Source organism: Pan paniscus, chromosome 8 (assembly GCF_029289425.2).
Source record: "Pan paniscus chromosome 8, NHGRI_mPanPan1-v2.0_pri, whole genome shotgun sequence".
Classification (NCBI taxonomy): domain Eukaryota; kingdom Metazoa; phylum Chordata; class Mammalia; order Primates; family Hominidae; genus Pan; species Pan paniscus.
In genome coordinates, this window is record NC_073257.2 from 33,554,371 (window position 1) to 33,578,263 (window position 23,893).

At 37.9% G+C, this 23,893-nt stretch overlaps 1 protein-coding gene across 5 annotated transcripts in view; it reads right to left on the minus strand.

Moving 5' to 3' along the window:
- NEBL (nebulette) overlaps positions 1 to 23,893 on the minus strand; it is a 395,768-nt gene that overhangs the window by 89,862 nt on the left and 282,013 nt on the right. Inside the window, exons 3-6 of one of the 5 annotated variants that reach the window (XM_003806692.5) lie at positions 20,568 to 20,672; positions 18,821 to 18,931; positions 11,440 to 11,550; positions 391 to 492 (exon numbers count right to left, since the gene is read on the minus strand). The exons of the other annotated variants lie outside the window; for them this stretch is intronic. Coding sequence (XP_003806740.3) covers positions 391 to 492; positions 11,440 to 11,550; positions 18,821 to 18,931; positions 20,568 to 20,672 — 429 coding nt within the window. The remainder of the gene's footprint in view (positions 1 to 390; positions 493 to 11,439; positions 11,551 to 18,820; positions 18,932 to 20,567; positions 20,673 to 23,893) is intronic. 5 annotated transcript variants of the gene reach the window in all.

Below are 23,893 nucleotides of genomic sequence, written 5' to 3' on the forward strand. Positions count from 1 at the left end.
GAGAATATACACAATGAACAGCAGCAATATGGAAACAAGGCCAAGCAAGAGTCTTTGGAGCAGGGTGAGGGGAGAGATTATATGGGACCATATGACCGATTACCTTGACTTTCAGGCTGAGACATCTGAATGTCAACTTATACCTAAATAGTATTTATTTCTCTAAAAGTAAGATGACACTAACCACAGCCAATTTGAGTTTGGGCTGTTTCTGCATATACCCAAATAATTAACATAATAAAATAGACAATTTGGGGGGGAAATTGAGATGTATTCATTTATATTGATTAGTTACACTAATTAAATGAACCATCCAACCTCTGAAGCTATGCTTTGCCTCCTACAAAAGTAAGAAATCATTTCTGTTCAAGGTTTAGAAAGAGAAGTTACATTGCTTATGATCTTAGAGATCTGGGTTGCCATCTTGATGTCCGGTCGGTCAAGTTCTGCACTGTACGTGTGGGTGTCCTGCACGTCTTTCCTATAAGAAATCTGATCAGAGACAGTTTTGGTTAAAAAATAAATAAATTAGTAATTTCACATAGCTACTAGTCTTAGGGTTCATAACATTATTTATTCTCAAAATAACAGCTTAGAGAGCCTACTGACCTTAAGTTGGCTTTTTGTGCATCTATTTGTATAGCTATATTAACTCTTTATACTATACCTATGTCTCACTGATATTAACATATTTGGGCCAGGCACAGTGGCTTGCGTCTGTAATCCCAGAACTTTGGGAGGCCTAGGTGGGCGGATCACTTGAGGTCAGGAGTTTGAGACCAGCCTGGCCAACATGGTGAAACCCCATCTCTACTAAAAATACAAAAATTATCTGGGCATGGTGTGTGCACTTTTAATCCCAGCTACTCGGGAGGCTGAGGCAGGAGAATCGCTCAAACCCGGGAGACAGAGGTTGCAGTGCGCCAAGATAGCACCACTGCATTCCAAACTGGGCAACAGAGTGGAACTTTATCTCAAAAAAAAAAAAAAAAAAAAACTTGAACTGAATTTATGCTACCTAAGAAATAAGACTAAGATCAAAGCACAAAACCAATCTTAAAGGGTCTTTATATCTACCACTTTATGAGCATGCCTTTGTATCTAAGTGCATATATTTATATTCATAAGCAGAATATCCTCATCAAGAACTTCAACTTGCCCATCACAAAGTCTCAAGCCCCAGTGGGTGCAAGATAAGCCCAAGCACAAGAATTACTGCACAAGAAATAATTGCAAATTATTTCCTTGGGGATGGTGGGTGGTGAAGCTCTGTAGTTCTCCAGCATTTGCCCTTTCAACTATACCCTTCTCTCCCTTCAAATGTTCAAAGGCCCATGCCTAGGAGATCTAAGGTACTGATAGCTTTATCACCCAATAAATATCATTGCAATGACTTGAGCCTCCCAAAATAAAAACAATTACATTGAGTAACATTCTCCTTCTGAATGCATGTTAGACACAAGCCAAAGTATGGTAAGTAGAGATTTAAAGAGAAAAATACATAAACTTTGTCAAATGCACTTTAGATCACATTCGTCATTTAGATTAACTTGACTGACAATTGGAAAGAGAGACAAAAATTGAACTGGCATAATGTCCGATGGCCCATGTTTCACTGGTCAGCTCACTTCTTTATTTCTTGCGATTTATCTTGAGCTGAAGCAATATTTGCCAGATGTGGTTCTATTTGGCAATATCCCCAGGGACCAGCTGGCAATTAAAATATATTCTATTAAAGTCATAACGCAAAGTGTACAGTCATGGACATTCTTAAAACCCATCTTCCTTTTTTCAGAGCACAGAAAGATCACAGAAATGTATCACTGGACATCTGTACAAAATGCACACTTAATTACATCGTGTACAAATATTTCTAATGTCACCTGCAACCTTTCTGAAATAGCATCATTTAGGGGTACTTATTAAAGATTTAGATTCCTGAGGTCCAGCCACAATCCTCTGTAACAGAATTTTGATAGATGGTGCCCAAAAATCTAATTTTAATGAATTCCCTAGTTGACTGCTATAAACCAGTGTTCTGGGTAATATTAATATATCTTGTTAGTTTCCTTTCAATCTAGCAGAATTAAAAATTTCACCCTTTCTTACTCCTTTTAAAAATAAGATCAAGTGTAAGAAGTGACAATGCATTAATACATCAACAGGCTCCCTGTGCGTTATGCTATTTTATTTCAATGAAACATTTATATACACTTCTATTTACTCTTTTATGAGCTTACATTTGCTTCACCACCAAGACTATTTTTTAAACTACATTTATAATCATGAATCTGTCTGACAAGTGAACACAGCTGAAACACAATTAGTATAATTTCAAAAAGAACATCTGTTTTCTTCCACATTTATATTTTCAGAGGTTTTATGTTAACAAGTCATTTCAGGTAGGTTTTATGCATACAGGTAGTAAAAGGAACATAAAAATAAGGCCGAAACTGAGTTATTTTGTTGGGTGGATTTTAAATCTTTCGGGATTTTTTTTAAGCAGGCCAATTCCATTGGCTTCAAAAAGCAACATGCTTATCCACAAATGATGGTAAATCAATCTCATCCTACGCTGAGTTAAATACAAGCTGTGTAAACAAAAACTGGCTCTCAGGTGAAAACAAACCCAAATTATTACCCACCTACAAGACTAACTGTTTCTAAGTTACTACATTCATATGAAAACCGCAGGGGGGAAATGTCTTTTTGTTTAGAAAAGAATGAGGGTAAAAATGGAAACCCTTACATTTTGAAAAGAACCACAACCTTTCAGAAATCTAAGCTTTACATGGGTTACCTAATTATATGCTGTTCAGCCTAATGACTGCGTGAAGAGAGGTGAACGGCACAAAGGCGGCAGGAGCAGGACTTTGAATAGGGCCCCATCATCCATGTAAATTGCAAATTAGAAGCCGGCATATGTGAATCAAAACAAATATTAAGATTGACATGAACTGCAAATTCAAACAAGAGGACACCACGGAGCCACACAGAAAAAAGCTTCTGCGCCTGATCACTTGTCAGATCTTCCAGAATATCACTCCTTGGGAATATTCCATAGGAAAGGGGGCTTATGTTGGGGGACATTCAAGAGGGTGACACTCTTGATGTCACTATCTCCAAGGGTGTCTGAATATATATGGAATGGCAACATGGCTTCCCGCACAGATTCCTACACGTAACCCATTGCTAGTGTCAGAGGCATCGGAACCACAGCAACTCCATCTTGAGAAGGGAATGGGTAAAATGAGGCTGAAACCTACTGGGCTGCATTCCCAGATGGTTAAGCCATTTTAAGTCACAGAATGAGATAGGAGGTTGGCAAAAGATACATGTCATAAAGACCTTGCTGACAAAACAGGTTGCAGTAAAGAAGCCAGCTAAAACCCACCAAAACCAAGATGGTGACGAGAGTGACCTCTGGTCATCCTCAGTGCTACACTCCCACCAGCATCAAGACAGTTTACAAGTGCCCATGGCAACATCAGGCCGGTACCCTACATGGTCTAAAAAGGGGAGGCATGAATAATCCACCCCTTGTTTAGCATATCATCAAGAAATAACCATAAAAGTGGGCAACCAGCAGCCTTCGGGGCTGCTCTGTCTATGGAGTAGCCATTCTTTTATTCTTTTACTTCTCTAGTGAACTTGCTTTCACTTTATGGACTCACCCTGAATTCTTTCTTGTGTGAGATCCAAGAACGTCTTTTGGGGTCTGAATCAGGACCCATTTCCTGTAACACTAGGTTTAAGGGAAGCTCATCTGACATTTCTCAATATGTATTTGCTCCAATCTACCATCCAACAGAGTTCAGGAAGAATAAAAAATGTAACACAGCAGAAGAGAGGCTTGGAGGTCAAAGTGTGTGTATACATATTTTTTTTCTATTCCTTAATAAATTCAAACCCTAAATGCTAACCTTATTGGAACAGTGGACTGGCCTTCACTCTTCAGTCTTCTCATGACAATGTGGTGCTCTATAAATCTTGTTTTGCATAAGGACAGGGAAAAGAAGAAATCATCAACTCAGCAGAGATGTGAACTTGAGGGCCAATAATTGCTTTTACATTATTTTCCTTAATGTCTTGTTCCCTACTCTGTCCTCAGAGCATAGCAGAGAACAAACAAGGAGGAGGAAGAACAGGAGGAGGAGGGGGAAAAGAGGAGGAAGAAGAAAGAAAGACTAAAGAAGAAGAAAGAAGGAAGGAGGAGGGGAGAAAAAGAAAATAATAATGATAGTCTCAATTTTAGACTATTATGTACCATATTAAGGACTTAACATTCACTCCCTCACTCATACATTTTTTCAAGGTATGACCGTATAAAATTTTTCAAACAATCATAATATCTGCTAAATTTTCATTTCCTTACTACTCATCTATTTCATTTATTTTCTTATTTTTATTAGAATAATTTTAGTCAATTCCACAAAACAAATAACTGTAATTTTAATGAGCATTGCACTGATTCTATAAAATGCCTTAAAGAAAAATGATATCATAACAAAATGTCAGTCTTTTCCTAGGAGAAGGTGGCATATTCCTCCATTTCTTTAAATATTTTATTATACCTTTAAATGAAGTTTCATCATTTTGTTCTATATGTCTGTCACTGGGCAAAGAAATTATCATATTATCATTTTTATACATTTATCTTGTACTCAAGATGATCTACTTTTTCCTTTTAATAGTGAATAACAGTATAGAGTCTTATCTGAAAATAGTGATTCTGGTTTCTTCCATAGGAACACCTAGAATTATTACCTTATGTGCTTGATCTCTTCCTCTTAGCTTCTTTTCACTGAATTTATCTCTTTATTCTTTCTCATTTATCTAAGTCATTCTCCTATCTAATCCCTTTGTAGTGGGCATGTGTTAAATTTTTTTGTCAGCCTAGGTTTTTTAATTTGGAAACAGCTCCCCCATCACTCCATGTGATTGGTGGGCCTCTGAAGTTCAGCCTGCCTTCATGTTGACTTAGGCTGTCCTGTCAGATACCCCATCCATTTGGAAACCATGATTAATGAAATCGGACAGACACGTAACCCAACCAAGGCCAGAGTCATTTGAATGATCTGAGGCTGGAGGAGAAAGAGCTTCTCTTCTTTTCTCTGAGATCAGCTGCTGTAAGGATGATTAAAGTTTGGAAACACCAGCTGTCACCTTGAATCCACAGAGAAAGCACCTGTCTGAAAGTGTCATACACAGCCCAGAGCCCAAAGATGGGGAGAGAGGAAGAGTACTGGTAACACTGTGAAGCCTCCAGCCCACTTACGCCTGAAGATAGCTTGGATTTGCCAATTATATACACAACAGAATCTCATTTTTCACTTGCACTAACTTGAGATAGATTTCCGTCATGAAATCTAGAGAGTTCTAACACAGGCTCCATTTCACTTTTCATTTTTTTTCTTTTTTGGAGATGAAGTCTTGCTATGTCACCCAGGCTGAAGTGCAGTGGCATGATCTCAGCTCACTGTAACCTCCACCTCCTGGGTTCAAGCAATACTCCTGTCTCAGCCTCCTGAGTAGCTGGGATTACAGGTGAACACCACCACACCCAGATAGTTTTTGTATTTTTAGTAGAGATGAGGTTTATCATGTTGGCCAGGTTGGTCTCAAACTCCTGACCTCAAGTGATCCTCTCACCTTGGCCTCCCAACGTGCTAGGATTACAGGCGTGAGTCACTGCACCCAGCCTCACATTTTTCTGCAGTGCCAAACCTGTTCTTTGTTGCTTCCAACGAATATTTGAATTCCATCAAAATCTGTCTCTGAATTTCTTTATCTCGCCATATTCACTTTCACCCTGAGCTCATATTTTTATCTTATTTTATTGTCTTTTAATCTCAGCTTGTTCTCTCCTTATAATCCTTCCACTTCTGTTTCATAAGAGCCATGTTTTTTGCATGTTCCCTATGCTCGTGCAGAGCATCCAAGGTGCCCGGCTATCCTTTTCTGCATCAATTCATTAAATCCTCACTTCATCCCTGATGTGTCTTGACTCAACTGGGCTACATCAACACTCCCTTTTAAGACTGGAACTACATCCTCCAGAGTACCTTTCCTTAAATAGTTCTGGGTTAGACATGGCCAATAAGAGAAATGCATATGAGATTTTGAAAGTGGACGTGAAATAGACACCTTTATTCTGGAGGTATAGGCAGACACATGTGCAGCTGGAGGATTCACAGTGGCCTTCCAGCAAGCTTTTTATACTCAGGCAACAGTGATTTGAGACTCTCTGGTAGGTGAGTTAATAAACCAGAGAAAAGCAAAACCTCCATAGACTCTCCTTGAAGTGGAAGTCAAGGAGATGACTTTCACTTGGAGATGAGAAGATTGAGACAGCTCAGGAATGGCAGCCTTGCAGGAGTGATAGCCAGCCAGCCAGCCACCCATGGGGTCTAAGGTCTGCATGAGCAGACCGACCTTAAAGAAAACAAATCCAGCTGACCCAGAACCCTTTGAAGGTTAAACTGATTCTTGGTGAGAAGAAACTAGACAGGATATATAACCTTTTAAGTTTGTGGAACAGAGGCAAATCATGTAACTGGTATATAGTGGTAATCTTTAAGCAGTGGTTCAACCCATCTCAGGAAAACCTTTGTCTTTAGCAAAACTCTCACATTAGAGAAGCCCTCCAGGTATCATCAAATAGGCATGTGGACTGCTAATTCCATCTTAAATGATGCTTATCTTTGTCTAGGCATGCTGTGCATAAAAACCTACTAAATTATTAAATTGTAAATATTATTTTTCTGTAAGAGAATATAAGCCTTTTAAATATAAGTAAAAGTAGGTTCTGATACTATTCAGAAGAGATAAAAAGTTTTCAATCTTCCAAAAGAAGGAATAAAATACAGAGTTATGGCCAGAATGGCTTATCATTTAGGATTGCTGTCACTGTTTATAAATCTATAGTTGATAAAAGTTGTCTTATTTTCTTATTCATGATTTAATTTTATCACCACCATATTGTGTAGAAGGCAGAATAAGTATTACTAACTATTCTGTCTTAGAGATGAATAAAACACTAATATATCTAATTTTAATGCTAAATCCTAAAGCACTATTATTGTAAGTCTCATCGGGGAACCAGAGAGAGCCATAATTGTTTTTCTAGTATCATTTTACTGATTTATCTTTAAGCTTTCTCACTTTCTGATGGAATAGAAATTGTTTACTGATAAGTTTTTATTAATTTTAAGAAAGTACATATATCATTCTTGAAAAGAACAGTAAGTCTTTCATTTCCCACGCTGAATACTTCTTTCTAATACACATTGAATCGACTACCAATATGGTGTTTTGGAAAAGTTTACCACTCCAATTTCATCACAAGTCTGTATAGACCACATTACTTACAAAACTTAAAATAGAGTTTAAAATTTGTTTGACTTATTTCAGAACTATTGGACTTCATGTCTCTGATAAGACTGATGAGAACTAATAATGGAACTAGGGCTTTCATTATAAGCCCATCTTTAGGGGAAAGTCACTGGATAGAATATCTCCAATTTCTCTAATTACATTAGAAAAAACTGGCAGGGGTATGTCCCTTAAGGTACAAAAAGATTTCAATTGGCTGTTTTTAATCATTTTCTGATTATAGTATTAATAAGATAGGTTCAGGAAACTTTTGGATATGCCCTTCCGACCTAAACATTTCTTAACATAAATTTCATATTGATTTGGCCTTTTATAAATTGAACTTCCTTTAATTGTTTCAAATTAACTATGACATCACCCTAAACTCCCAAATCACCCTTTAAAAGTAGAAGGAAGACGAAATAGAACCAGTAATGTATGCCAGCAACTTTTAAGATGGAGGCTCTGCTGTGAAGCTCTTTACACATAATGTTTCATTTAATACTTGTGAGAATCTTCAGAGGTAGATATCATTGTCCCCATTTTACAGATGAGAAAATTGAGATTTAGAGACATTAAGTAACTCATCCAGGGTCATCCACGCAACGTGTGCCCAAGAAACATTTTAACCAATGTCTGATTCCAAATTCCTTTCCTAGTATATGCTACTGATATAGGAGTTAAGAATAAAGTATTTAGGCAGATAGTGAGGGTAAGGAAGTCCTTGGTAAGACTTTCCTTTTAATAAAAAGCAGCCCCAAAGTCTTTTTCTTTTCTAACAAAGAGCAGCCTGTAAAATCGAGCTGCAGACATACACAAGTGAGCTGTAAGCTTGCATGTGTGAATGTTGACAGTTGTGACAATAGGAAAAGGCGGCCTGGGAGTAGACACGTTCAAAATGGCAGCTCCATCTTCCCTTTTCCTTTCCAACCATGTGTGCAGTAGGGAGCAGACAACATGGAAACCGCCAGGCAAAGACTCCATTTGCATAATATAATTAGAGCGGAGCAACCAGCTTCCTTGCAGTCTATGTGAAGTCACGCCTGGTCCAACCAATCTGTGGGCCCTATGTAAATCAGAAACCGACTCCTCAAGCCTGTCTATAAAATCTGATGCACTCTGCCACGAGGCACAAGTCCCATTTGGGTGCACCTCTTTCTCACAAGAAAGAGAGCTGTTCTCCTTTCTCTTTCTTTTGCCTAGTAAACCTCCACTCCTAAATTCATTCCTTGTGTGTGTCCGTGTCCTTAATTTTCTTGACATGAGACGATGAACCTCAGGTATTACCCCAGACAATGACGCCACTTCACTACAGTAGAGGATATTCTAAGAAATACTTATTTTTACTGTTTGGAGATCATTTAATTTTGGGGTGGCGCAAAAGACTACTGCCTCCAGAAAACTCTTGCCCGGGAACTCCATTACTCAGAGGTGGAAATTCATCCATACAGTCACATGAGCCCTCTCCCTCATTCTTTTCTGCTTACTCACATTACTAAAGGCACAAGAGAGAGACATTTTGGTTCACTAAAAGATATTAGAAATCTGACTTGATTTTGGTGGAAACATAAAAAAGTTAGGCAAAGATGTTGACTTCCATTGTTTTCAGGTGAATCAGATACACATATAATGACACACTTTTATTTTAAATTAAATGAAGTCATTTATAGCCATAGTGCAAAGTGACAGTCTGCATTATGAAAGGGTAATTCCACTAGTAAATTCTCTGCAATGAGTTTCATTTGGCTGAACTTTTACAGGAGACAGGTTTATGGGAGATTGTCTTTTATAGAGATTCCATAGATCCACCCACTGAACCAAGAGATGTACTTTCAAGACCTATGTTTAAATTTCATATTGTAGGGACAACAAATGTATTATTCTAAGTGGCTTGACTCCAGAGGAATATCAACTACTTCACAGGTAGAATACAAATATCATTCTCACTTTAAATCTGAGTAAATAGTCTTAAACACTTTCTAAATCCTATTATATGTACAAACTTTGCATGCAAAGGTTGAGTCAAGTCGGCAGAGGAGTATAAGTAAACACAGCCTTCTCCCATAAGTACACAGTATTGAATGAAGGAGAAAAGGGCTTTATACTCTATTCCCTCAATCCCTCAATCAAAGACCTTTTAGAAGAAAAGGCAGAGTTAAAATAATAAGCCCAGTTCTATGATAAGGAACTTCCGTATTTGAATTTCATTGAATTATAGAGTTGGAAAGAGCCTCCCGGGGATCCGTGTAACACCAGACCTCACCCCAGATCACCAGACCACCTTCTAACCCGTGGCCTTTTGTGTGAATTTCGTCTCTTCAGTGTCAAAATAGTGGAAACTCGGGATTTCTCTGTCATTCTTTCCTGCAGTGCGTTTGAAATCTGAAGATAACCTATTTTGCTCCCCATTTTTAAAAACTGCATTTAAAACCTTGACTAATTGCCAGTAACCTTTAAGGTGGAGACAGCAAAGTGGAACAGAAAGAGCAGACTCAGGAGTTTGATTTCTTAGTCTCATTTTCCTCATCTACAAAATAAGAATCAGTACAGGGTTTTCATGAGAATCGGAAATGATCAAAGTCCTGGCATAGTTCCTGGTGCATGGCTGTGCTCAGTAAGTGGTAGTTATTATGATTATTACAGTCATCCTTAAGCAAACAGTTCTTATAAAGCACCCCCCTAAAATAATTACAGACATGTAGACTCTTCATCTCCTAGCAATCTTAAACTATGTTAGAAAAGTGCTCTGCTTTTGGCATATGTTTGTATATTTGGGTTAAAACGTAAAACCTCATTCCACTTTTTTACTTAAACATTTGCTTACTGCAATTTAATATCAAATAACAGTTGCCGTTCTGCGGAAAACACTCTGCACAGTGGGACTATGGGGGCACATGGTCAGCCAAGCACCATTCCATAAAGGGACTAAGTGGCAGAACAGACTGGATGTGAGATGGCAACTGTGCTTCAGGTAGTTTTCCAAGAAAGGGAGTTTCTTGACCCAAAAAAGATAGGCATTTTATCTTAACTGATTTTAATGCATAAAGAACCTGACCAACAGTTCACACATTCCTCTTGGAGAGAAGTCAGGATGAGGAGATTTAAAAAAAAAAAGCTTTCCCTACAATTCCAGGAAGAAATTACTCTTCTAGGCCACCAGGATGGTGATGGTAATCGAGCAAATGCATGCAAACCTTGATGCAACTGCTAACTTTTACCAAAAAAGAAACTGATTTTCTACTGACTGACTTCCTCCGTTTTGGCTTTAAAGTCAGCCATTAGGCATCTATTGCTGTCATATTCCCCATGGGTCTTAGGTTGGACCATTTGTTCTTACAAACATCCTAAAAGAAACAATAGGCCAGGCACGGTGGCTCATGCCTGTAATCCCAGCACTTTGGGAGGCTGAGGCAGGTGGATCACGAAGTCAGGAGTTCAAGACCAGCCTGGCCTAGATGGTGAAACCCCGTCTCTACTAAAAATACAAAAATTAGGCTGGTGTGGTGGCGGGCACCTGTAATCCCAGCTACTCGGGAGGCTGAGGCAGAGAACTACTTGAACCCGGCAGGCAGAGGTTGCAGTGAGCCAAGATTGAGCCACTGCACTCCAGCCTGGGTGACAGAGCGAGGCTCTGTGTCAAAAAGAAAAGAAAAGAAAACACTAGTGGGTACAATATAGCTGGTGTTCATGAATGATCCTTCTGTGGGCCATTGATGGCCTTGCTTCCAGTTCTTCTGTGATTCTAGACTTAGAAGCCATGAGCTTCAGCATCAAGTCAAGGAAGCTCTGGAAATGCTTGATAACCCAATAGGTCTGAAGGATCTACATTTGTCTTGTACAAAGCAAAATTCCAATGCCTGAAAGTGCCTGACAACAAAAAGGCATTCAGCAAGGTGTTAATGACTGTGAATAGAATAATTCAGATGTACCTCTGACTGATAAGAAATATTAAAGTCTTTTTTGAACAGGGCGGTTGTAATGTTTAAATTTCAGCAAAATAATCATAAGCCCTAATATGACTTAACTACAGTTCGCTAGAAAATCATGAGAAATGCGCTTCCTTACATTACTCTGGTGTTTATTGACCTCCATGGCATGTTTAACCTCAGGGGGCTCCTTCATGTGGGCATAATCTGAGAATCCTTTGGCAGCATCATGTTTCTGCTTGTAGGCCACCTGAAAAACACAAATAATTGTTAGTCCCATTTAGAGGCATATAAATTCTTGCCTGCTAATTTCAGTGTTTTGCCAGGACTTTATATATTTGAATACCACCACTGATAGTTAATTTGCCTAAATCTCTGTAACAAGACAATATCCACAATGCATTCATCTTTATGCTTCTGTTTAGATTCCTAATTTTACCTCTTTGTTGTTTACTTCAAAATGTCCTTGACCAAAGATGAAATTTCCATTTTTATTCATCTAGCTTAAACCTCGGGTGTAGTTTTGGGAAATCATCCATATCCAAGAGCTTTCTGGGATATAGATGTCAGAGATTTAAATCTTGGAAAAACAACTAAGTAGAGGGGAATTCTAGGGTATTTGAAAGTAAATTGTTTTCAAATGATTGGGTCTGATTTTATGTAGGCACAGCTATAAGATAATATAAGCCTCATTAAGTGCACAAACCTTTGGGAGAAAATATAGCATGCAGGCAAAATTCTCAGATATGTCAAGTCTTGGCCTGCATTAGGGAAATGGACCAGTGCCATCCATTACCACCATGTTGAATTTCCTCCATACTAACTAGGATGGAGAGGGGATACGAGAAAGATATCTTAGAAGTAGATGTAACCAAACTCAACCACAAAGTTGGAAATTAAAGAAGAACCTAAAGACAGCAACCAAGTTATCCCCTTGGTCTCCATTGATATTGTTAACCTATTTATTTCCTTCATAATGTTTAATTACTTTGTTTAGTTTATGTATAATTACTTATCTATCTTCCCTTACTAAACACAACTGTCGTGTTCACTGAATCCTCAGAACCCACAATAGTGCCTGGCACAAAACATTTGTTCAGTGAATGAATAAATAAATAAGTGAATGAATAACTAAAAGAATGAGAATAAAACAATAACAAATGAAGGACAGAAAGGCAATATTAATTTTCAAATATACTAAAAGTTTAATACTAAAAGGATGTTAAATGGAGTTGGAATTACTTCACATGAGAAAAATGGCAACTTAAGAAAGACAAAGTAGGCTGGACTCAGTGGCTCATGCCTATAATTAGGGAAGTCAAGGAGAGAGACTTGCTCACGACAAAGTGAGGCTCCCATCTCTACTAAATATCGAAAATTAACCAGGAGTGGCAGCACATGGCTGTTGTCCCAGCTACATGGGAGGCTGAGGCAGGAGGATTGCCTGATCCCAGGAGGTTGAGGCTGCAGTGAGCCACGGCATTCTATCCTGGGTGATAGAGCAAGATCCTGCAAAAGAAAGAAAGAAGGAAAGACAGAATGAAGGAAAGAAAGAAGGAAAAAAAGAAGGAAAGAAAGAAGGAAGTAAAGAAGGAAAGAAGGAAGTAAAGAAGGAAAGAAGGAAGTAAAGAAGGAAAGAAGGAAGTAAAGAAGGAAAGAAAGAAGGAAGGAAGGAAGGAAAAGGAAAAGAGAGAAGGAAAGGAAGGAAAGGAAAGAAGTAAAGAAAGGAAACAAGGAAAGGAGAAAAGAAAGAAGAGGGGAGAGGAGAGAGGAAAAGGAAAAGGGAAAGTAAAAGAAAAACAAAAAGAAAAACTAGAACAGGCTTTACCAAGAACAAAACAAGATCTAGTTTTCAATGAAAAGAATATATAAAATTAAATTTAAGGAAAAAGTTTTTACCAATATGAGCTCCTTGGGCGCATGTCTGTCTCACACCTTTTTATCCTGTGCCTAACATAGTGAATGACAGAGTAGAAATGCAATAAATGTTTAGTGAACAGATGAATAAATGAGTTTACTAAACATTCTTGTGAGCTTAAACTCTTCATTGGCTTTTATAAACAGTATTAACCACCCATTCCACTTGGATAATATACCTATCTAAAGGATTAATGTGATAAGTCAGATTTTTACAACTAAAGTCATTGAATCTTGTCATCCAAAAAAAAAAAATGTCATCTGGTATAACTAACAATGTTTAAATCCCCTCTCTGGACTGCCATCTAGTTTTTCAAAAACTTCCACTGAAAGAGAACTCAACCTTGGCCACCACAGCCTCTAAATTTTGAAAGTTCAGATTAAAATTTCTTTCTTTACTGAAACCCCAATCTATCTCCCCCTAGCTGCATCTATGTGGCCATATGAAAAGAGCCTAGTTCATGAGACAGAACTTCCAATGTGGGAAGACACCCGTCACTGACTTCTGTTCCTCCAGACTCGCAGTATGGATTAAAGTGCTGCACTCCTGAACACCTTACATGCTCTCTTCAGCCCAAATCCGAATTTATCAATCTCTTTCTTAAGGTGCTCACAATGGTTGGACCATTCTTAATTAGAACTGTTAGATTTAATCCAGGTTATCACCTCCCACATGTTAAACATTATTAACACATCCACGGACCACAACATTTTTCTTTTGATGGCTATGTTGAGACTCCTGTCAACTGATGCCTTTAAGTCTTATTCAGTCCTGCCCAGCCATGTTCCTACCTCCAATCCTGTGGATTTGGTTGGTTACCAAATCAGAAGCAGCACCTCACATTGTTCCAAGGATAATTCATCTTGTTCTAGAGTCTGTCCACCAACATACTCCATCAAGATATCTCCCTCTGGTGACTGTATCTTTACAATTTTCACCAATTAATTATGTTAAGCAGGAAACCCTTTAAGAACCTCCATTCAGGTGGAGAAAGTCCATTATCTCAGTTCTATTACATTCCGTGTTTTAACTCAGAGGTAGGGAAAGGAGGAGTTTCATGGGTACCCAAGTCTACAAAGCTAAGGAAAAACTTCTGTGAGATTTGCTCCTTCTTCTTAAATGAAAAGAACTAGTATATGCCTATTTCCTTTTTCATGGTTGCCTGGTTTATTTTGTACTTTAGAGCTACTAACATATACTCGTGACTTTATAAATGTAACCAATGCAGCTGAACATTTTGTGGGTTATCACAGAAATGATGAGTCAGCAAGCACAATTTTAAAAGGCACTCTTTCTGAAAAAGGCTATGTAATTTTCTACTTGCAGCATTAACATCGTCATTTCATTTACAGCCGCTACTAAGTACCACTTTAGAATTAAGATTACATCAAATTAGAGGGAATTGAACTTTAATTTATCATATTCATTTTCTTCCTTAAAATAGCTAATGGAAAATTATGTCAAGCTAATAAATTTGCTGATAAATTTGATTTCTTAGGATTTGTCTTTATTGTATGGCATTTCCCTAGATTAATGCTGTTTTCTTCATACTTTGAGACCTGAGATTGCCATGTTACTAGGAACCTGGAGACAGGAGTCCACTTGCAATAGTCATATACACTTTGTTTATATAAGTGATAAATACATTTATTTTATATTTTTGATCTTACAGCATATTTTATATTTCATATGTATACAGATAAAATGTACATTTATGTTTCACTTATAGATTTTTTTGGCATTTACTTATGCCAAATGAATAAATTTATTTTAGAGATGGAGTCTCACTATGTTGCCCAGGCTGGTCTTCAACTCCCGGGCTCAAGAGATCTGCCCACCTCGGCCTTCCAAAGTTCTGGGATTACAGGCACGAGCCACGGCATCTGGCCAAATTTGGCATTGAAATTGGGGGTTTCACAGATGCCCTGAAGCTTCTCCCTGCCCTCGCTTTCAGAAAATTCATAGATCTCTAAATTAAAGTTTACTGGCGAAGGAGGTCAAGTATGAAAATTAAAATAATGGCTTTGCCTCTGAAAAGTATGATTTATCTGGCACCTTAATTCTACTTGATGGTTATTTATTGTGTCTAACAACATAGCATAGGATGCTACAAAGACGATCAGAATCATAACATAACTTACATTCTATTTTATATGACACAGGTAAATGTGCTGTTATCCCCATAGCATAGACACCTCTGGACTTCTGAAACAGAATCCTGTGACCACCGTGGATGAAACATAGACTCTCATTAAGCTGCAGTTCCAATGCCTGAGTAACGTGAATTGCTTCTATGATAAGGCATTATTTAGCCTTTGCCTGAAACAGCCCTAATGAGAAGGATCTCGCCACCTCATGGCACGGTCCATTTCATTTTCAGAAGCTTTCTTTGTAATCTGTGCTTATAAAATTGTTAACAGGGGATAGCTAATAAAATGGTCTCCTAAAAACTCTACATCTCTCTCTTTTTCTGGCATTTCTTCCTTTCAGGCATTTTCTGTAAGTGTTCATCTAGCTAACTTTATCATTCTAGTTTGAATTTAAGCATCTGAGAGTGTTTGCAAATTGACTTTAAGACAATAGTTTGTTTTAATAATTTGTCAAAAGTTAAAGAGACTTTTCATTAGAACCCAGAATGTCATTAAATTTCTGAATTCATCCAATACTCTGAGTTAGAATATCACAAATCTGATACTATTTGGACACTGTAAATGTTAGTCCTTTAATTATCATAGATACTGTCAAATAGTTCTTCTCCTTTCTTGCCCCTCTTATTAGGTAAACTCTAAGAATCACAATTTTAACAATAATAAAATCGATGTACGTAAATCTAAAGAAATGTTATGACAGTTACATAAATCTTTGAAATAGCTACCTTATTCAAAGTCTAGGTTTTTCTTTATTAACAAGTTCAGTGACTAATTACAACAGTGGAAATCAATGCTAACTGTGAGTACATATGCACTTTTCCCAGTGGTGTCTATTTCAGTATAGGATAAAATGCTAACAATGTCAGTGAGAACCTATTCTGACAAAACAAATGATAGATTCCAAAATATACAACCTGGATTATTTTTCATGTTAAGTTCTATGTTGCAGGGATTTGTGTATTACAGCCCTATTTATGCTATAAAAAGTTGAGAGCTGTTGTGTGCTTTCAAAGAAATGAGGATGGAAACATCAGAAAAGTTACCTTCCCAAGGAAGTATAAAAGCAATAACAGATTGTTTTCCTTTTCTTTCTTTATTGCTTAATTGTTGCTTGTCACATATCAAGTGTTGGGTTGTAATTATCTGCTTTTTAAAGTAACCCACATTATCAGCAAGTGCTTAGGTGGCCAGATATTGGCAGGAAAAATAAAGGGCATATTAGTCACACTCACCCATGCAGAACCTTGACATCATATATTTTAAGCTGCATGTTGCATAACTGAGATTAGTTTACTGCCAAGTCAGGTACACAGTGGACATTTAAATGTGTAATAGTGAAACACTTAAAGGTGTTCTGCAAAGAATAACTATGCTCAGCATTTTTCAAGAGTAATGTATTTTCAGACTACTTAAAAATAGCTAATGCATGCTGGGCTTAATACCTAGGGGATGGGTTCATATTAAATAGGTGCAGCAAATCACCATGGCACACGTTTACCTATGTAACAAATCTGCGCATCCTGCACATGTACCCCAGAACTTAAAAAAAATTTTTTTTAATAAGATTATCTAGGTATCTCTACTTAAAAAGATTCTGGGGAAAGGTAGGGCACAGTGGCTCACACCTGTAATCCCTGCACTTTGGGAGTCTGAGGTGGGCAGATCGCCTGAGGTCAGGAGTTCAAGTCCAGCCTGGCCAACATGGCGAGACCCCCGTCTCTACTAAAAAAAAAATTCAAAAATTAGCTGGGTGTGGTGGTGTGCGCCTGTAATGCCAGCTACTCAGGAGGCTGAGGCATGAGAATAACTTGAACCCGGGAGGCAGAGGTTCCAGTGAGCTGAGATCAAGCCACTGCATTCCAGCCTGGGTGACCAAGCAAGACTCCATCTTAAAAAAAGAAATTCTGGGGAAAGAAGTAAACTGCTTGCTTAACAAGAAAAAGAGGGTTGGAAATGGTAGGAAAAATATAGCATAGTGTGTGGTTAAAAACCTAGACTCTGGGGCCAGACTGCCCATATTCATGTGCCGGCGCTGCCATTTACTGGCTGTGCCACCTTGGCCAACTGACTTAACCTCTCAGTGCTTCGGTCTCCACAACTCTAATCTGGGGACAGCTCATTGGGTTGTTTTGAGGACTGACTGGGATAAATACACGTGAAATGCATAGAACAACTTCTGTGTGTTTACTATTATTAACCTAAAATGTGAAATGAAGAATACAAACTATGTAAAGGGAAGCACATCCTTAAAAAGCAAATTTTAAAATTCCACAAAATCCATTTTACAAGTTTTTACTGAGCACTCTCTATGTGCCAGGAACTCTTCCGAGCGCAAGACCAGAGCAAGGAACGAGACAGATGAGGTCCCTGCTCTCATGTAGCTGAGAGAGCTAAAAAATAGATTAACAAAATAACCTCCCCAAATTTGATTGTTCTGTGAAGAAAACACAACATTAAGATGAACCAGAAAGAGGTGAAACATTCCATTTAGAAATTCTGTTTTAGGAAATGCAATAGATTAAGAATGCCTTATGTGTTGATATGCTACAAAGAGAAAATTACTCCTAAACCCTTCTGGATTCAAAATGAGTTTACATGATGACAATTCTTAAGTTCCTCTGCAACTGGCAATCACCAAATAGTAACTTCCACCTGATGGGGGCTATTTTTGGTAGCCTGAGATATCCTAAAGGAAAAACACAATCCACAGAAAAGGAAATTCAGGAAACACTTGTCTAATTGATGAAGCAGATCTGTGGATCCTGAATTCAACCATTTTTTTTTTTTTTTTTGAGACAGAGGCTCACTCTGTTGCTCTAGTTGGAGTGCAGTGGCATGATCTTGGTTCGCTGCAGCCTCAACTTCCCAGGCTCAAGCAATCCTCCCACCTCAGCCTCCTGAGTAGCTGGCACCACAGGTGCATGCCAACAAATGGCTAATTTTTGTATTTTTGGTAGAGACCAGCTTTTGCCATGTTGCCCAGGCTTGTCTCCAACTCCTGAGCTCAAGCATTCTGCCCACCTTGGCCTCCTAAAGTACTGGGATTACAGGCCTGAGCCAGAGTGTCCAGCCCCATTATCTCTTTATGTGGCTTTTAACAAGCTATTCAAATATTCTCTACTTAGGGATCACATATCAGATTAGAGAACAGTTTAATATTTACTATGAGAATTTCATCCATGTAAGCTGTCTAAATGAGATTAAGATTTGCTCTATAAATTGCATTGAATGGGACTCAGAAAACAGTACCATGTGACTGACATAAACCTGCGTGTCCTTTTCATTTTCTGCAATTTCAACAGCAACTACTGACAGCACGTTAATCAGTTGCTTTCAACTTTCATTTGGTATTTAACACCCATGATGAAAACATTTTATTAAAATGCTAAGTAGCTTTTTTCCAGTTATATGTTTTACCTACAAAATCATGAAACACTTTAGAAAAACCCTACCTCACTCTGGAGCTGTGTAACTTCTCTTGCAAAAACACTGTCAATTGTGGCTGGCATCCGCTTATAAAGAGAATTAGAAAGGTCAGCTTTAATGGTGCCTTTGTATTTTGCCTGGGGGAAAAAAAACAGGAAAAAAATAAATAAATAAACTTCCATTTTTTTTAAACTGTGATTATAAGTAGAAAAGAAAAAACTTTCTTCCAAAACAGAATTGATTTTAAAATCTGCAGACCATTTTAATTTTAGATACCAGAGCTGACAAACTCCAGGATTCTGAAGAGATAGAAATAAATCCAATTTATCATAGAGAACGCTTTCAATGAGACATGCAAGGACATAATGGCTTTCTATTTAAATGCAAGCACATTTCTAAAAGTAAATCTATTTGTGTGTATTGACAGTTTCATGCTGGATGAGTGGGCAAACAATTCGAGTTGTTCCAGAAAATGCAAGTCGTTAGAATCTACTATCTAGAACTTGACAAAGGACAGTGTTCTTTTATTCAGGTCTTCTCAGCCTCCTCCTGCTCCAGGGGGAGAGGGGAGTGAGTGCTTTTTTGTTGTTTATGTGCCTACCCACCTCTAGCCTGCACTGTCTTTAAGCCATCTCAATCACTACTCTAAAGACAAACACTCTTTCCTCTTGGGAAAACTAAGGTTCAAGGGAACACAATAGATTGCTCACTTCCAATATTTTGCTCTGCAATTAACTCCTTCAGGAAACATAATCAATAATTGAGAACATCAAGTATTTATCTGTACGGGAGAACGGAACATAGCTAAGACAAACAAACTGTGTTCTTCCATTATCTGCAGATGAGTTCCTGATGTTCTTCCTGCTCAGAGCTAGATTTCAGTATTGATTTATTGAGCACAGATCCTGTGCAAGCCTTCTGCTACCACACTCTTTGGATTTTGGTACTTAATGAAAGAAAACGTACTGATTTCATTCAAAATTGTTTCGCATTAGCAGAAATAATCCCAAGAACATCCAGTTGATCTTTTTCCAACATAATTTATGAAACACTAGAGGTCAGTCACTTACAACACTATTTCATTTCTGTTTCTTTTCAAACGTATCTCTTCTAAGTGAACTATTCACAGACTACAGTAATGCCTCATCACAGAAATCGTCATCGTTAACATTATGCTTTACAATGCAACATAAACTGTAGTTCTAAATGCTCTCAGAAAGAAACTACATAATTTTTCAGCTGGAAAATGAATATAGCGTATTCCTTAGTCTGTGATTTTATAATAGGTATCACTGTTGAACTGAACTTTATCCTACTCCAAAATAGTTTAAATACATTTAAAATTATTTATCAAAGATATCACATTTTAGAAAACTGGTAAATCTTATTTATTTCCAAAATGATATTCAATCATTTATCTCTGATATATCTATTAGGAAACAAAATAATGGAACTTCTAAAGTGAACTATTGTGCCAGTGCTTTTACTTATTTAATAAAAAGATGCCTTTTCAAGAGGAATTGTATATAAATAAGAAAGATTTAGAGTCAAAATATAGACATATATAATAAAATATATGAAGCATCATTGTAAAATCTGTCAATCTATATGAGTTAAATGACAGCGCATCACATTAGATAATTATGTAGCTATTACTAACATTCGGTAGTGCTTTTGAAAATATTATTCTTCATCTCTTTAATGCACAGACTTTCATCTATATAATAAGAAAAAGATAAATGCAAGCCAGTTTGCAAGCTTTTGATACCTTACCTCAGAAATAAAAGCACCAATATTTTTTACATGGTTTAGCATAGGACTGTCAGTCACAAATGTACACTTATCCTTGGACTTTTTAAACTCTTCTTTATAATGGATCTAAAAAAGAGAATGATTTACATAAGAAGAGAAATAGAAAAACAATTCTAATGGCCTTTTTTGAATGATAATTAGGTTGATAAAGTCCATTTACTGAAGTAAATACTCAAGTGTGAAAGGGGCCTCAAAATGAGCCAAGTTAAATAAATGGATATCCAGCACAGGACTGCAAAGATGATGAGGCATAGTGAGGAAAGACCATTCTTTAGATAAGCGAGGGTCCAGTTAAGCATCAACACCAGGCGTGCTGGCTACGGGTGATGGGTCCTGTTTACCCAGCCTGCCCAGTGCAATTAGCAAGCATGTGCCATCTCACTCCTACAAGTGTCCTGGTGTTTTGTTGCTTTTAAGCCTTGACACATAAGCCTTTGGCCAAACTGAAACACAGCTGCCTACCTCAAGGTAGAAAATAAGTAGTCAGCATGACAGATGTGACCAATTAAGAAGTAGAGGCAGAAATTAAATGGGGATCACTATTAGCGTTATTACCTAGACATGCTTGATTAAAGGAAGAGGCTTAAATTGTGCCCAACGTGGGCTCCCTGTTACTAATTCTTCCCAATTTATGAGCACCCATAGGCTTCCCAATCCTCCTCCTGAGTGCAGAGAAGAACTGAACCTGCCCAGAAAGCTTGCTATGTGGTGGAGATCATTCCAGAAGGCCTTCTTGCTGGAGATCAGCAAGAGAAAGCCCAGTGAGGCTTAGCTAAACCTGCTCATCTCTTCTCTGCAACTCACAAGTCAAATGACTCACTCTCTTCCCCTTTGGGGATAGGCCAGAATTGTTATGCCGGGGGAAGACCCGGGTGGATATTTGAGCTAAAAGAAGTCAGGAAATGTGGAGAAGGACCTAAAGTATAATCACACTGTCACACTAATTGCTGCACAATCTGGAAACTGGGAAGGCAAAACTATGACTCGTTGAGAAGATGCAGGTAATTTGCTAAAAGTTGTATCACTCTGTAATATGCTCGTGTTTATCCTCCCAAGACCGTAAATACTTAAACTGAAAAAGTGTTCCTGTTTCAGATGATAAATTATATGTTCTCCCTAATTATAACCCAAAAGTGGAGTTGAATTGTATATACTACCTGGTTCTTAGAGGATGTGAATAATATTGATGTTATACACTAATGGTACATGGAGATTTTCCCATATGCAAGCCTGATTTGACAGGCATTACTTAACCTGTGGTAGAACTAGATACAGATTAAGTGAAGTTATTTCAAAATCCCGTATTTCACTGCTGTGACTCTTGGATATCAGATGCCTACCACATTAAACATTTGCTTTATTCATGAAATCAACACGAGAACATATTTATCTTATCTGAGCACTAAATTACTTTTTTTTCTTCTCAGAGATTAGCCATAATTTTAGGTTCCTGCAAATCACCCTCCTCAGCCACTAGTAATTAAACTGTTAATGGCAGTATGATAAATAGTAGGCTATTTTGATCATATGGAGAAAAAAGTATCTCCGTTATATAATTAAGTGTGAGAGAAAATAGCCTATCATTAGGCTTAAGTTTGACTCATTATTTTTATCTTTTGCCACCATCTATTCCCCATCACATTCACATTCTTCACTGCAGTGGTATGTGCTTGTGGCTACAGCCTCCTGATAAAGTCTGACACATGCAGAATGTTCAGGACTGGAGGACTGGATAAGGGTGAGGTATTTACTTCTTCTGTTAGGCAGACAAATAGCTCAGTCTTAATTGTAGACTCTATTTTTTTTTCTTGGGTCTTTATTAAAAAGATACATATATTTGTATATTTTATATGAAGGTGTATTTAAAATTTAAGATCCTTTACAATTGTACAATTCAAGAGAAATTGTACAATTTGTTAGAAGTCACATACAATCATGTGTGATTTCAAGTGAATTGCGCAATATGAATGACAATAAGCAAAGAATCTTAGATTTTTAAATACATAAGGAATATTTATATAAATATTAGATACATATTAGTAACCTTCCTACACCAAGATAATAGGAAATGATCGTTGAAAGGGAACTATATTGGTCAATGAAACAAATCTTAGGTAAAATAAAAATCACTGAATAGATTGCTATATTTTATTACAGCCATGTCTACATCTTACAATTTCGGGTTGACACCATCTATTGGATAGACTGGCCACTCCCATTATCTCCTATTAAAAGAGCCCAGATGGATTAATGAGAGCAGCCAGGCTCCTGCCCAGCCCCAGAGGACAAGCTGATCTAAACCAGGCATGGTCATGCCATCCAGTGTTTGGCCTGGGGAGCCACACGCTCTGTGACTTTAGTGGAAATCTTCCCAGAGGTGCTTCTAGTGTTTCTGGTACAAAGGGAGAGATGCTGCACAACCCTTTGACATTCTGTCTTCCACATTTTTCTTTCTTAATCAAAGGGAAGGCAGCAGAAATGATGCCATTACCAAGGAATAAGCCACCATACTAATGATGACAGAATAGAAGGAAAGGAGCCTGGGAGACTGATAACACCCATAGTACCCAGACTGAACTACCTACCTCCGGGCTTTATATGTGGAGGCTGGGGAAACAAAAACCTACTTGTTAAGCCATTGTGTTAGAGTTTTCCTGTTTTTACAGTCATCTGCACTCCTACCGAATACACAACCCAACACCAAAAGACAAAAAGGGCAAAATTGATGACTTCATGATCATTAAGATGTCCCAAACATTGACCTTCTCTTTTGCCCTCACCCACAAATCCCACGTCTCCATTACAATTAGGATGAATTTAGTGCAGGGTCGCTTCCTCCTCCTGGCCATTTGTTTGAATGAGTATGAGATTAGCTAAAGGCTGAAATCGGATGAAAGACATAGAGATGTTTGAGGATCTTTCCTTTCACAAGAATTCTTAACTGAAAGTATTTGGAAAGCCTCTTCACAAGTGAAATCATACAACTTAAATTCAATAAACCCTGGAAGGAAGAACTATGGCTCCATCATTATTTAACTGGGCTGGACATAGCTAAGGTCACTCTCCCAGGTTTTCTGATACCATCTAAGCTTTCTCTGGAGGAGGAACCACAGAATTTAATGTTTTTGGCATTGAAAGGATTTACCCACAACAACGTTCATTTGCCTGGAAAATATTCTTCCTGCTGCCATGCAGATGAACACCCTAAACAGCCTTGAACTAAACACTGAGTGAGCGGCTGCATGCAGATGTGGTCCACCTGCTCTGCAGAAGGCTCTTTCTGCCTC